The sequence below is a fragment of the Dermochelys coriacea genome, chromosome 19 (genome assembly GCF_009764565.3).
Source record: "Dermochelys coriacea isolate rDerCor1 chromosome 19, rDerCor1.pri.v4, whole genome shotgun sequence".
In the NCBI taxonomy this organism is placed as follows: Eukaryota; Metazoa; Chordata; order Testudines; family Dermochelyidae; genus Dermochelys; species Dermochelys coriacea.
The window spans coordinates 10,120,533-10,134,367 of record NC_050086.2 but is presented as its reverse complement, the minus strand read 5'-3'; the positions used below and the strand labels follow the sequence as shown (position 1 = coordinate 10,134,367).

Sequence of the window (13,835 nt, the reverse complement as noted above, 5' to 3'; positions counted from 1 at the left end):
GGAAACTAACTTCCTGGAACACAATCAAAGTCAACCTCCAGGGCCATCAGAGAGGAAAGAAAAATCCATGGAGCTGCAGGCTAAAATGCGGTGTCAGACTGAAGACTCCTTCCAGGATACACATCAGATACCAAGAGTGACTCCTGATTAGGAGAGAACGTGTTGAATGAACTCTGATGAACAATCTATTCATCATGACTTGTGATAGGTGTTGCATATGCCACAGGGTCTTTCTCCACAGCCATAATATTAGCATAGTGGAAAACTACATTTTAAATACGCATCTACCCATACTGAAGGGCTTATGCCTTCAGGGTCCCAATTAGACGGTCATTATTCCTCACTCCTCAGCATGAGCATCCTTGTGCAGCAGGTAGAGAAACAAGACAGAAGCACTAGTGCAGTTTAGGGTTAGATTAACAGCAAGTTGCAAGATGTTCCTGTAGGCTAAGAGGCAGACCTTCCATTTGAATCTCATTTCTCCTACTAGATGCTAGTTCATCTCAGGGAAAACAAATCCCTGAAATCAAATTCTTCAACACTATGCAGCTCACATTTAGACTAAAAAGTGCATTAGGTCTACAGAGCAGAAGGATGAGCCCACAGTTAGGGTGCTAGCCTGAGAGGAGGTAAAATTCCCTTCTCTGTCCCTGACTTCCTGTGTGACCTTGGGCAAATCCTAGCCTGTCTGTGCCTCAGTTCCCCATCTGTACAATGGGGACAATAGCACCTACCTTAGCTCCGCCTTGCAGGGGTCTGAAAGGGGATGTAGAAATCACTAGTGTGTTGCAAGGATAAACTAAAAACTGTGAAGCACCCAGGTACTATGGTAACAGGGGCCATATACCAAAGAGATAAAGACTAGGTGTAGGGGAAATACTTTGCACCTGCAACACCTTTTTTTGGAGAACCTCAAGACAGTTGCACTGACAGTCAAGTCTCACAATATGCTGTGAATTTCTATTAACCTTTCCAGAGATGGGGAAATGGAAGCAGAAAGGTAAAGAGATTTGCCTAAGGTCACAGGGCAAGTCAGTATCAGAGCCACCAACCAATCCCAGGAGTCCAGACTGCTAATCCTCTGTTCTAACCAATGAGCCCATTTCCAGTGCACCTCCATTGGGAGGAGAGTGATTGAGAAGATTCAAGATGCTGGTCTGGTGAAATTGTCTATGCAAATCCAGGGGAAAGTGAGAAGGCAAGGATGGGGCATGACACAGGCATTCAACCCTTCCCCTGCCTCCCACCCTCCCTTCCTCCTACTCCCAGTTAGCAACAGAGCAGCTGATTTTAAACCATCCCCTCGCCACGCCCCATAAAATGAAGGATTACTCAGTTGGCTCTGGACGAAAGGTCACACGTAGCAGTGTAATGTACAGCTTCGATGAATGTTTCTGAGACTTGAAGATGCTACATTTGTTTTTGTTTTTTTTACCTTTGATGGATGTCTCCCACCTTCTTCTGGTGCAACCTGCCCATTCTGCAAAATGCAAAGAAGAATCCACTGTTAGCAAATGCCAGGCACTATGAAAATGCCATTTTGGAGAGGGGCAGTCAAGTTTACCTGAACAGACTTTTTATACTAGGCTAAAAGGTGATGAAACCTCCAGAAGTTGTTTGGGCCAGATTTATAAGACACAGCACAATTGTGTCCCTTGCACATCAGATACACATGGCAAGTAGAGCTGGTCAAAAACCCCTGACATTTCAACCGAAAGAGACCTGGTACAATCAGCACCATTTTGGAATGGTGTGCCATTCAGCCAGGTGTGCCAAGGGAGCGTGATTTATGCATGCTTGCTGTTTTGTGAACATTGGCTGGTGGGGGCATAGGTTAAAGGAGAGGCAGAGCTGAGTGAGCTTCACGCTCTTGTATTAGCAGGAAAAGCTACACGCCGAGATGGATGTGTATGTTACACTTTGCATTGAATGAATCCCAGATCGGAAGTTACAATTTTATTGCTGATGCCCATCTTAAAATGGGCTTATACTTGACATCATTTACATCACTGCTGACAGTGCCCCAGGACCTTCTGCACCAACTGCTTGGCTTGGGGCTGCATTTGGCCCTTTGTATTCAATAAATACTAGCTTGCTAGCCAAACTTCTATTGCTAGAATCTGCAGTGAAGTCCTGAAAGCTGTGTCAAATTCAGCAAGATGGCAGCCCAGTAGGAGCAAGCAGACTTGGGGGTGAAGATAGGTGGGAGATATTTGCTTAAATATAGATATCTAATATTTAGCAGCGTGGCAAGAACACTCTGTAAAAATCCTTCCCCTGTAAAACCAATTTACCTGTGTTTATTAATAAACTTGGCTGAGAAGTGAAGTGAAAGAATTTGAGAAATCTACTTGCCTCATCTATTTATGCTCTTTATTGTTTTGCATCTCAACTTGAGCAACAAAAGACAATGAAATTAAAACAACAAGGAGTCTGGTGGCACTTTAAAGACAAACAGATTTATTTGGGCATGAGCTTTCATGGGTAGAAAACCCACTTCACTCTCATGTTCTAAGCACTGTAATGTCTGAGTTTTAAACATTGTAGAGTGGGAGGAGCTTAAATCAACTTTTGTTAGGATTAAGTGGTTTTGTTTTTCCAAGACTGGTGTCAAGCTTTCATAACACTTTTAACAAGAAATGATGTTTTGGCCCTGTTTAATTCATGCCCCTTTAAAACAAGGCAGAGAAAACTTGCATTTATTGACCCCTAGTATGACAGCTTTTGGAGTGTGACACTAACAAAGTCTCACTTTAATACTACAAGGATTCAGTTTCTACCATAGCTTGCTGGTGCTCCACATTTGTCTTGAAGGATACACACACAATTAAATATATTTCTAACTTCATGTGTACCAGCTGGTGGCTAACTCATGATAAAGAGTTTAGCACAGGGAGGAGTTGGCAGACTCAGCTCTTCACATACAAGTTTATTCTTCAAAGATAAGCACAGTGGAAAACAGCTGATAGTCTCCAACGTTGTTTGTCTGTTTGTTTTCTTTTAAAGATGAAAATTTTTATTCATATCCTTAACAGAGTAACAAAAGTTTATGATCTTGGTCTCTCCTTCTTGCTTTGTACAAGGCTAAGAGGGAAACACTGGCTACTTTGACAACCTTGAAGCAAACTCCAGGAATATCACCAACAGGAGATTCCCCCTTTCTCTGATAGCTATGCCCCGAGCAATTCATTGCATGTGTGAATTTAGAGCTACTACAATTCACAGCATGGCCACATCAGTTACAGAAGAGAGCGAACCCCTGCCCGCTAGACTTACATTAACCCTGCAATATTTACACCTATAGGGCCCAATTCTGATCTCACACCAGTGTAGTTCCAGTTGCTTCCAGTTTACCCTAGAGAGATCAGTCTCAAGCTGTAGTACAACCAGTTGCTTCTCTAAAGTGTGGTCTTAAGTACATGCTTAAAGCTATTGACTTCAATGGGGAAAATCAAGTATGTACTTAAGAGCTTCCGGGAATAGGGATTACTCAATTTGGGTTTGTGGAAATGACCTTGGCACCCTTGCCACATTTCTTGGCCTGAGCAGCTCTGGTAAGCAACATAAGAGAACACAAGAGTTGCCACACTGGGTCAGACCATGCTCCATCTTGCCCACTATCCTGCGTGGGACAGTGGCCAGTACCAGGGTTTCTGGGAGTATACAGAACAGGGCAATTACAGAGTGATCCACCCATCTTCCGCTCCTGGTTTCTGGCAGTCAGAGGCTTAGGGTTGCCCTGAGCATGGGGTTGTGTCCCCAGCCATTGATGGACCTATCCACCGTGAACTTATCTAATTCTTTTTTGAACCCAGTTATACTTTTGGCCATCACAACACCCCATGGTAATGAGTTCCACGGGTTAGTTGTGCATTGTGTGAAAAAGTACTACGAGTTTGCATTAAACCTGCTGCCTGTTAATTTCATTGGGTGACCCCTGGTTTTTGTATTGTGTGAAATACACCTCAGTCTGGCCCATGCAGTCCAGTCTGATAAAACTGGTTCCCCTAGGCCAGTGGTTCTTAACCTTTACTGCAGCCTGCATCCCTTTGGTTCTCAAAATATGTTCTCGCACCGCTTATCAAAAATCGTTGAAGTAGGTCAGTTCTTTAAACCTATATATATTTTTTGTTTGTATATTACAGTAATTGTTAAAAAATGTATAATGTTAATAAATACATAGGTTTGATGAAACAAAGTAGTTTTACTTACGTGCCTGTGTTTAATTTGTGTTTTTGACGATTTACCGTCTAAAAAAATCTGGCACGTCTCGCACCCCCAGAAAGGGCATCTCGTACCCCCAGGGGGTGCGTGCACCCAAGGTTAAGAACCACTGCCCTAGGCTGAAGCCAGCTCAGTTGTCCTAGAGTGCTTCCTTCTGAATAGACAACCATCCAGATTAACGATTCCCGACTGTTTTAGACACAAGGATTTCTCTTGGCACCTTCTGGAATCCCAGTTCAAGATGGAGGTAAAACACAACATGACGGCCCAGTGCCATTTACAGTCAAAATGGCATTCACAAATGGAGTTTGTCGTTTGATACAGATACATGCGGACATATACTCATCAGTCACATCCACCAGTTATCCATGCAGCACCCAAAAAGGCATGGTTAGAGGTGGTTTAAGGACTTAGGGCCAGATTCCCAAAGGTATCAGAGCTGCTTGCTCTAACTCAGCTACTTAGAAAGGACCAAACCACGTTGTGTTTCCTCTCATACACTTGAGCAATTTAAAAAATCAGAAGTATTTTCAACCATAAGCGGCCAGAGGAAAATAATGGTACCACTACAGAACCCAACTACCAGAAATGTTTCCAAGAGATCACAGACATATTGTTTAGGAGAAGCTGTCAGTGGCTTTAGCCTACAAAGATATTTAAGAAATGAAGTAGGATCCTTTCCTTGCATAGAGGAGGGTGCCTCCTTGCTCTCACTAGTGTAGAAGGGCTGGAAGCATGCTTGTGTTTATTGGCTCAGCTGTTTCTGATAGACAATTCATATAATCACTGCTCATTAAAAATGCAGCTTTCTAAGAGTCGTTTATGTATTTAAAAAAATAAGTCTGACAAGAGGTGGAATGCCCATTTTAAGTTGAGGAATTTCATATTTAATTAGCAGCCACTCAGAGGCTACTAGAGACACATGCCAGGAGAGTGAACTGAGCGTCACGTGGGCCAAACTCTGCTTTCATTTGCACCCAGGCAATCCACAGAAACTAAAAACAGTCTTTGGCCAATCTCAAACTCAGATGCCCTTAAATAGCCTCCGGAGGAGACAAGGAGGTGAAGGGCAGTGGTTCTCAACCAGGGGTATGTGTACCCCTGGAGGTATGCAGAGGTCTTCCAGGGGGTACATCAACTTATCTAGATACTTGCCTAGTTTTACAACAGGCTACATAAAAAGCAATAGCCAAGTCCGTACAAACTAAAATTTCATACAGAATGACTTGTTTATACTGCTCTGTACACTGAAATGCAAATACAATATTTATATTCCAATTAAATTTGATAATTATATGGTAAAAATGAGAAAGTCAGCAATTTTTCAGTAACAGTGTGCTGTGACTCTTGTATTTTTATGTCTGATTGCATAAGCAGGTAGTCTAGGGGAGGTGAAACTTGGGATACGCCAGACAAATCAGACTCCTGAATGGGGTACAGTAGCCTGGAAAGGTTGAGCACACGCGCTGCGCCCCCCAGGTACTGGTATACCAAGTTCTCCACAAGCACACCTAAGTGGTACACACATCCACAACCACTTGGAGAAGAACATCTCTTTCTAGACTGCATAGAAGGAGGAAAGCAAGAGAGTGTGGGCAAGGCACGTGACACCTGGGTCTGCTACAGCTTTCCTTGGGCTTTGAGATCTTTGGATGGAAGGGACTATTGAAGCATAAAATTTCAAAGCACCAAGTGAGCTGTAACAGAAAGGGAGCATTCTCTATCCCGGCAGCGTCTCCCCCTTTCACCCTATTGCCTCTTCCTGCTTCCTAAGCATTTGGCACATACCCTTAAGTGCCACATTTTGCCGACTTCCTCCCGTCAAGGAGCACGTGTTCTGCTGAAAGCTCTTTGTGAGGGACTGTAATCCTGCCTGGGAGCAGCAGGGATGCTTGGAGAAATCAAAACAAAGCACACATTCCAGGGGGTGCTTTGCCCGCATATACGTGCTTCCACCAGGAACCAAATCCATCCAACCAATGAGTCATTTTTCAAACTGCTGTACAACTTAGCGTTGCTGGAAGAAGCCTGCACACTTTGAGCCAAAACTCTTCCCCCCCCAAAAAGAAAAAACCCTTTACCACCTCACCGGGTGGTTTCCCTTTAGATCTCTAAAAAGAAAAGCAGTACTTGTGGCACCTTAGAGACTAACAAATTTATTAGAGCATAAGCTTTCGTGAGCTACAGCTCACTTCACTGGATGCATTTGGTGGAAAAAAAAAAAACGGCTGCTACTCTGAAACCTTTAGATCTCTGTGACCCATCTGGAGTTATGTACATATCTCTGTCCTGACACGTAGAACAGTCACCTCCCCAGGTAACATGCTGTGTTTAATGCTTTATAAATCACCTGAGCAAATCTGTGGGTTTTTCAGCTTCATCTTTTTGTCTTGTAAGAAGCATCTTTCAAGGCTCCAATTTACATTCTTATACAGACACAGCTAACCAGCTATATGTGGCACAACCAAAGAATCTATGGCAGCAAACTGTTCTCTTGTTTCCAAACATAAGGCTACACGAGCGCCCCACCCCTAGGGTGACTCAGAAGAGAGCAATGCTGATGAGAGTGCCACAGGTACTGACCAGGCAATGCGGGCTGCAAGAATGCCATTGTATGAGACTTGGCTGTGGAAGTTGGAGTGTTGTGTATTAACAAGGGGCTGACACTGACTGGCCAGGAAGAGCAGTTCAAGCTACAGAAACTGCAGCTCACAGGCATCTCTGTTGGGAGTCAGCAGTCTGTCCACCCAACTTTTCCAGCAAGCTTTGCTCTGCCTCTGAGGAGAGTGCAGCGTAAGAGGGTAATCTGACATACCACCTGTAGTGTTGATTTTAGCTGTCACTTGCTCCAGAAATATCCAAGTGCATCACTTTCAGAAACAAGCTTTGCAACCCTTCATACACAGACTTTAACACCATAGGGATGTCTGTCCAATACAATCGTCTATTAAGAAAGCAAATGTATATGGTTACATAACTCTTACCTAAGGCTGTACTTGGAGATGTTTATCTTAGGACATCTTGCTTTTTAAATACCTTTAATTCTACATAATCCTTATCACAGCCAGAAAGCAATTGCCAGAACTGAACACGGTAGCCATGGCTGCTCTGAATCAGAGAAGCAGGAAGAACTCCTCCCCCTTGGGTCATAAGAGAATGAGTTTCATATTTTACATTGCCATTAAGACACTCAAGACATATTTTCTAACTAGAGTGTTCAGCCTAAGTCGAGCCTTGGACTACTGATAGATCTGCTCTTTAGATATCCTGGTACTATTTCTAAAGCTTTAAATTGCAACTGGTCACTATTCAGATGGCCATAAAATATAACTAGACTAGGCAGAACTGGATTTTTTTAAAATAATTTCAATTGATAATATTGATTCTTTTAAAGCATTTTTTCAGTTATTGATTTAAATTTTTACAGTTGCATAAAATTATGGGGTGGGGGAAGTCAGACAATAATTTGATGACAGTAGATGTTGAGATTCAAAAAGTTAGAGTTTTATAAGCAATAAAGCACAAATTGTCAATATCACATGTCAAAATATACTGAGTAAATATCCTTAAACTAAGTTCTCAAGAAGAATTTATTTTGCCTAGCTGTAAATATAGATTACTATGCTATTGATGGAAATATTTTTTCATCCATTTATGTTTGTATGGTGAAATTAATGTTTATCGACATTTACCTATAAAAATCTAATCCTTCCATGCCTAAACATAACTAGAACATTGCACATCCAGAAAGAAGCTTCCCCACTCACTTCTATGAATGGTGAAACATTAAGTGCTGATGTACAAAATCCCAACACACTCTCTCTCTAATGAGAATCAAACCCTTCACTCAAAAGTCTTTGGTACTTTGATATGCAAACTGTTTTGTTGCTAATTTTCTTTTAAATGGAACTTGAGAGTCTTAGCTGATTGTGATTCCAGGAAGGAAAACGCCACAAAATAAAAAAAACACCCCACACAACACTGCATAGCCCAGATGACAGACTGATGAATTGCCTGTGTGATGCTGGAGAAACGTATTAATAGAGATTGAGATCACATAGCTTCCTTCTTTATCTGATCCCTGCTGTATGCAACGTTTAACTAAGATGTTCACAAGAGACAAGTTAGCCATGGAGAACTTTTGTTCAGTAGAGAGAGGATGACATATTTATAATGGGCAAAATAATTCCAGTTTGAAGTGACTGTCAGTTAGGTTGCTGTATGTTTGCCTAATGAAACAAGAGCTTAGAGAAAAGCATTGCCTAGAAATTGCTTGTCATTACTATGACAATTAAGTCCCTCAGATTCATTTTCTACTGCTTGCACTTGACTTCACCCACATTTCCTCATTATGTAAGCAACATTCTGATCAATGCAGAGAGCAGAAGAGGAACTGAAATATTTGTGAGGCTGAGTGTTAGGTGCCCCGGACTCAAATGCAACCCTACTTGCCTCCGGCAGTGCATTGGTCTCACACACTCTCCCATGCACGCCCCACCTTCTTCACTTGAGATTGCTGCGACAAACAGAACCAACTATGACCAGTCTCAAAAAAAAAAAAAAAATGGATTACTAATGCTGCTGGAGCATGAAAAAAAAAAAACAATAGGTTTGATTCCTCCACGCACACTGTGATAACACCTCTGATCCATGACTCAGGAAGCAAAGGTTTATGGAAGCCCATTTAAAAGCTTTGTGGCAAGGATCCCAGAGTAATTTACATAACTGACGTTCCAGAATCATCTCGTTTTGTAGCTACGTTACCCTTCACAGGAAGGGTCAGCAGACCCTCACCACCCTTTAATAACCTTCGAAGCCATGAGGTGCTAAGAACCTGCTGGTCCCACTGATTTTCTTTGGGGTCGTGGATGCTTAGTACCCCAAAGAGGGAAGGGAAGGTGTGTGTGTCTGGGGGGTAAGGGAAGGGAAGGTGTGTGTGTGTGTCTGTCTGGGGGGTGGGAGAAGAGACAGGAAAAAAGCCAGGCCTTCGAGACTTAAATCAGGCTGCTAATGAGGCAGTAGGTGAGAACGCATTAGTTCATTATGACTGGTTTCCGAGTAGCAGCCGTATCCGCAAAAAGAAAAGGAGTACTTGTGGCACCTTAGAGACTAACAAATTTATTTGAGCATAAGCTTTCGTGAGCTACAGCTCACTTCATTGGATGCATCCGGTGAAGTGAGCTGTAGCTCACAAAAGCTTATGCTCAAATAAATTTGTTAGTCTCTAAGGTGCTACAAGTTCTCCTTTCCTATTAGTTCATTCATTTCCTCATTCTCCTGAGGTTAGAAACAAACTTCAGAGACAGGACTGATTTCCAAACATACTGGATACCTGAACTCCACCACAAACAAAAAACCCCAAGACATCCGTTTCAGGTCAGCACTGTATCTCTAGAAACGTTGACACCGTCAGCAGACGGGCATGCAGCGCACAAAAGCGCAGTTGTCCACAGCATTAGGCAGTAAATCCCAGTCCTGCCAGCAGCATTGCATGTCATTGACACTGGCATTAATTTTTCCTCCTGTTAGAGTTTCCTCCTGGGTAATCAGGTGTTATGAGGTCTTCCGATTAAGTTTGCGCTTTTTTTAAAAAAAAAAAAAAAAGCATCTTACTACAGCACTGTCATCTTCCAGATCTCAGTTACCTCACCGCAAAAGTCAGCCCTGAAAGCACGGCATGATACCAGGCCTCTTGATCAAATCATTGTGGAACAAGTAACTGCCTCCTCTCCCACCCCTGTACACACACATGCGCATTGATGACACAAAACTTTACAACAGATGCTGTTAATCCACTTCAAGATGAATCCTCTGCCTATCCTTGCACCCCAGATGTTCTAAGCCCACAGCAGATGGAGACCCTTAGCACTGCTGCTAACTAGCATGGTGAAGCATTAACCCAAAGCTTTGCAGGCCTTGGCTGGCAAAGAGAAGGGGCAACTGTGACCAATGACATTCTCGCAACAGAACATTTGTTGTTTTTGTCATTGCTCAGAGGTTTCAAGTCAAGTTTCTTTCTTTATCATGAAAGACCTATCAAGAGGCTAAGTGTTAGGGACTGGTCAGCTTTAGCAGGAGAACCTCAGCTTGTGCACCCATGTGAGGTGGTGGGTAGGCAGAATACCACACAAAGGGAGAGCCTCAGGGCCCGAGAAAAACACAAGCTGTAGAATAAAGGTGCTGGGTCTAGTTACCATTAGTAGGAGCTCAGTTACATAGTACTCGGCCATAGGTGATTCTTTAGTATTCAGTTTAAATGCTCCCCAAACTTGCACCCAAAAATTTGTAGCATAAGCCTGCAACAAGGCATGTTTATGGCACATGCTGTATCCTGTCCATCTAAACAAAGATTGAGTTACGGGGGGCGGGGGGAGAGATTTAAGCAGGAAGGAAAGAAAAGTGTGTATGCGAGAAAGAAGTGTTTATACGTGATAGAACACCTGGGAATTTTAAATGTATGCCCATCCTAGCAAACTGGATTAGAGATGCTCTAATAAATGTGTTAGTCTCTAAGGTGCCACAAGTACTCCTTTTCTTTTTGCGAATACAGACTAACACGGCTGCTACTCTGAGAAGTGTCAGTGTGCATGCTTTGAAGGGGAAGCAATGTAGTGCTCTTATGGGGACATTTTGACTTGGGACTTAGAAGCTGGAACTGCATTTTCATCCACGTTTGGAAAGATCCTAGCATACTTGTAGCACTATCGCAATCTAAATAACAAGAGATTCGGAGATAAGGTGAGAGTTCCGGACTTCATTCTGCACTTCAGAGCATTTGTTGGGTTTAATTAGGCCCTTAAATGTTGGATAGACTGCAAGCTGGATAAAAAAAAAAAAATTAAGGGAAGGAGAGTATCTAGGGTCAAATATAGCTTAAGGAGTGGTTAATACGCTGATCGGACAGATCATTACAATGCACTCCGTCTAGCAAGTGTACTGGTGGATGGTTTTCCTACAAATCCTCAGGAAATTTGATTAGTTGTGCATGTGTAACATATGTATTACACACAGGAGAGATACAGGCAAAAGACACTTTTTGAAGAAGTTAATTCCTCTGCAATATTAAGAAAGTAATACAGGCAAAACACTTCTAAAATGTGCTTTAAAAGACAACAGTTGTACAGTTTGTTGTTTTTATTTGAAACTTGTAGAACTCCCGCCCCCACAAGGGGACAAAAGATTGCTTGAGGACAGACACTATTCAGCACTAAGTTTTAGCCCCGGACTGGTTTGAACAGCCTTAGGTCACCCCTAAGGGGCTCAGCAGCCTAAAAATTGCAGTGTGATAGGCCAAATCAATGCAGTGAATTATGGATGGCAGCCTCAGGGCAGCACACAAAACTCATAGGGTTACCATGAATCTGCTTCTTTGCTTAGACAACATAACTAACTAACTAACTGCTGGCTGCTAGAACCCCTGAAACCTGCTTGCAGACATGTTGTTTGGATCAGGTGAGAAGTCCCTGCCTTCCCCACCTCCCCAAAAATGAATTTCTCAATTCCTTTAGCGCAGGGTGGGGGGCAGAGAGATGATCCAGAGCAGCGATCTTGGGTGTAGAATCCCTAATTGCATTCATCTGATCAATTATGGGATTTTTTATGTCTTTAATTGGTAGGCAAGCCTACAGCGAGGCTTAGCTGCCATACTCCTCATCTGGGTGAAGTGGAGACCTGGGCACTTTCTTTGTTCAAAGGGAAACTTTGTGAGTCTCTCTGATTGGGGGGGGGGGGGGGGGGACCACTTTCTCCTCAGCGCTGACCTCGGGGCTTTCAATGGGAGAGAAAAACATCCCTCTCCCACCCTCTCTGGGATCTCGCCCAGCCTGGCCCTCCTGCCCTGGCTCAGACCCAGACCCGCCGTGGGGCAGGCAGGCTCCCTTCAGCCCCTTCCCCCAGGGCAGGCAGGGGTCCCGCTCCCCTCTCTGCCGCGCAGGGGCTCGCATGGCTTCCCCAGACCCCACCAACAACTAGGATGGGGGGGGGGGCTACCTCCACCCCAGCCGGGCCCCCAACACCCTAGGGCAAGGGGTACGCGGGGGGGGAGGGTTGCAGGCCCCTCCCCACAAAAGGGCCCCCCCCCAAAAAAAAATTCCCCGCCCGCATTCCGTGCCCTGCGCCCCCCTCCTCACCTCCGTGTCCAGCTGCACCAGCTCCATGTTGGGCCAGGGATCTCCCAGCTGGGCGAGCGGCATCCTGGCGGCTTCTGGCCCGGGCTGCAGGTGGGTCCGGCGGGACAGCGCTGGGGCTCCAGCCCGAGCTCCGCCGCCCTCCGCTCCCGAGCGCCGCTCGCTGCCCCCATTGGGCACCGGCCTCTAGCGCCGGCCCCCTCCGCCCCATTGGCTGAGTGTCTCCGCGGGGCGGGCCCGGGGCGCTGCATTCCCCCGGGGAGTCGGGGCGCAGTCCCCGGGCGGGGCGAGCCTGCCCCGAGAGGGACCCGGGCACGGAAAGAAGCTAACGCTCTGCCCAAGGGGGGTGCACTCAGTCCGCACCCCTCACGGATCCCCTCCTAGTGCTGGGGCAGGGCTGCAGCCCAGAGCCTCATCTTTAGGGGGTACAGATTCTCGCTCCTTTCCAGGAGCTCCCCGAATCCCCCCTCTATACCCCTGCTTCGGGTGCAACCAAAGTCTCATTCTTTCAAGGGGCACCTCAAAATCTGCCCGCCCCCCCGCCTCCGTGAAAATGTTCACCCCTTCCCAGGTGCTAAAAGAGGCTGGTGTCAGCGCAAAGCAGTTCAGTTCAGTAAGTCTCATGCTGCTGCATCAGGAGTGGCTAAAAAAAATCCAGTTCCTGAGCAAAAGATAGAACCTGACCCTCCTCCTCTCTCCAATTCTCCTGCTACAGTCTTTGACCCAGATAACACAGGCATAGAGCTCTAGAGGGGCCAGAAGATGAAGCCAGAGCAAGTCTACACTTGAGGTCTGTTGTGCTTTCCTCTCTCTCAACCAACTCTCTTCAGCCTCTGTGACTCCTGATGTACCACAGCCTCCAGCATAGCCTGTTTCTAGCTGCATCTTCCCAGCTTGTGGGGTTGATGCTGAAAGTTTTCAAGTCCCTCTTGTGAACATCCTGGAATCTGAGCTTAGGTTGGCCTCGTGGCCTTGAAGCATCCATACAGTACACCCTTTGGAATGTGGCCTTTGTCCACCTGGTGAGCAGATGAGAGTCTAACAGAGACATCTGAGTGTTTGAGAATAGCAACTGGACTTGGTATTTTTGTTTTCTCAAGTACTTTGGTGTCATCAAGAACATTGGATTCCCACTTGCTTTTTAGAAGACAGTGATGACAGGGAGTATGAAAGGTATTTAGCCTTCTCTCATGCCTGCTGTAGGTGGTCCAGGTCTCACCATAATACAGCAGTATGCTCAAAATGTAAGTCTGATAGATCCGTATCTTGGTGTTTAGTGATGGCTGAATGTGGTTGCTGCCTTCTTGATACAAGAATTAAGCTTTTCATCTAGAGATAAGTTATCCGATACCTACCAGGAGAGCCAAACCAGTGGTGATAAGGCTGGGAAATGTAAAGAGCAAATGTCTAGTGTGGACAAAGGCTATGTGGTTTACCCAAGGCCACGCAGCGAGTGAGTGTCAGTTAGGATTTGCATGTAGGAAC

At 44.9% G+C, this 13,835-nt stretch overlaps 1 protein-coding gene across 1 annotated transcript in view; it reads right to left on the bottom strand.

Annotated features, from left to right (window-relative positions):
• Window positions 1-12,562, bottom strand: part of RPS6KA1 (ribosomal protein S6 kinase A1) — a 66,984-nt gene extending 54,422 nt beyond the window's left edge. The window contains exons 1-2 of the mRNA XM_038377756.2: window positions 12,354-12,562; window positions 1,436-1,480 (exon numbers count right to left, since the gene is read on the bottom strand). Coding sequence (XP_038233684.1) covers window positions 1,436-1,480; window positions 12,354-12,416 — 108 coding nt within the window. The 5' untranslated portion in view covers window positions 12,417-12,562. The remainder of the gene's footprint in view (window positions 1-1,435; window positions 1,481-12,353) is intronic.
• Between the last annotated feature and the right edge of the window lie 1,273 nt (window positions 12,563-13,835).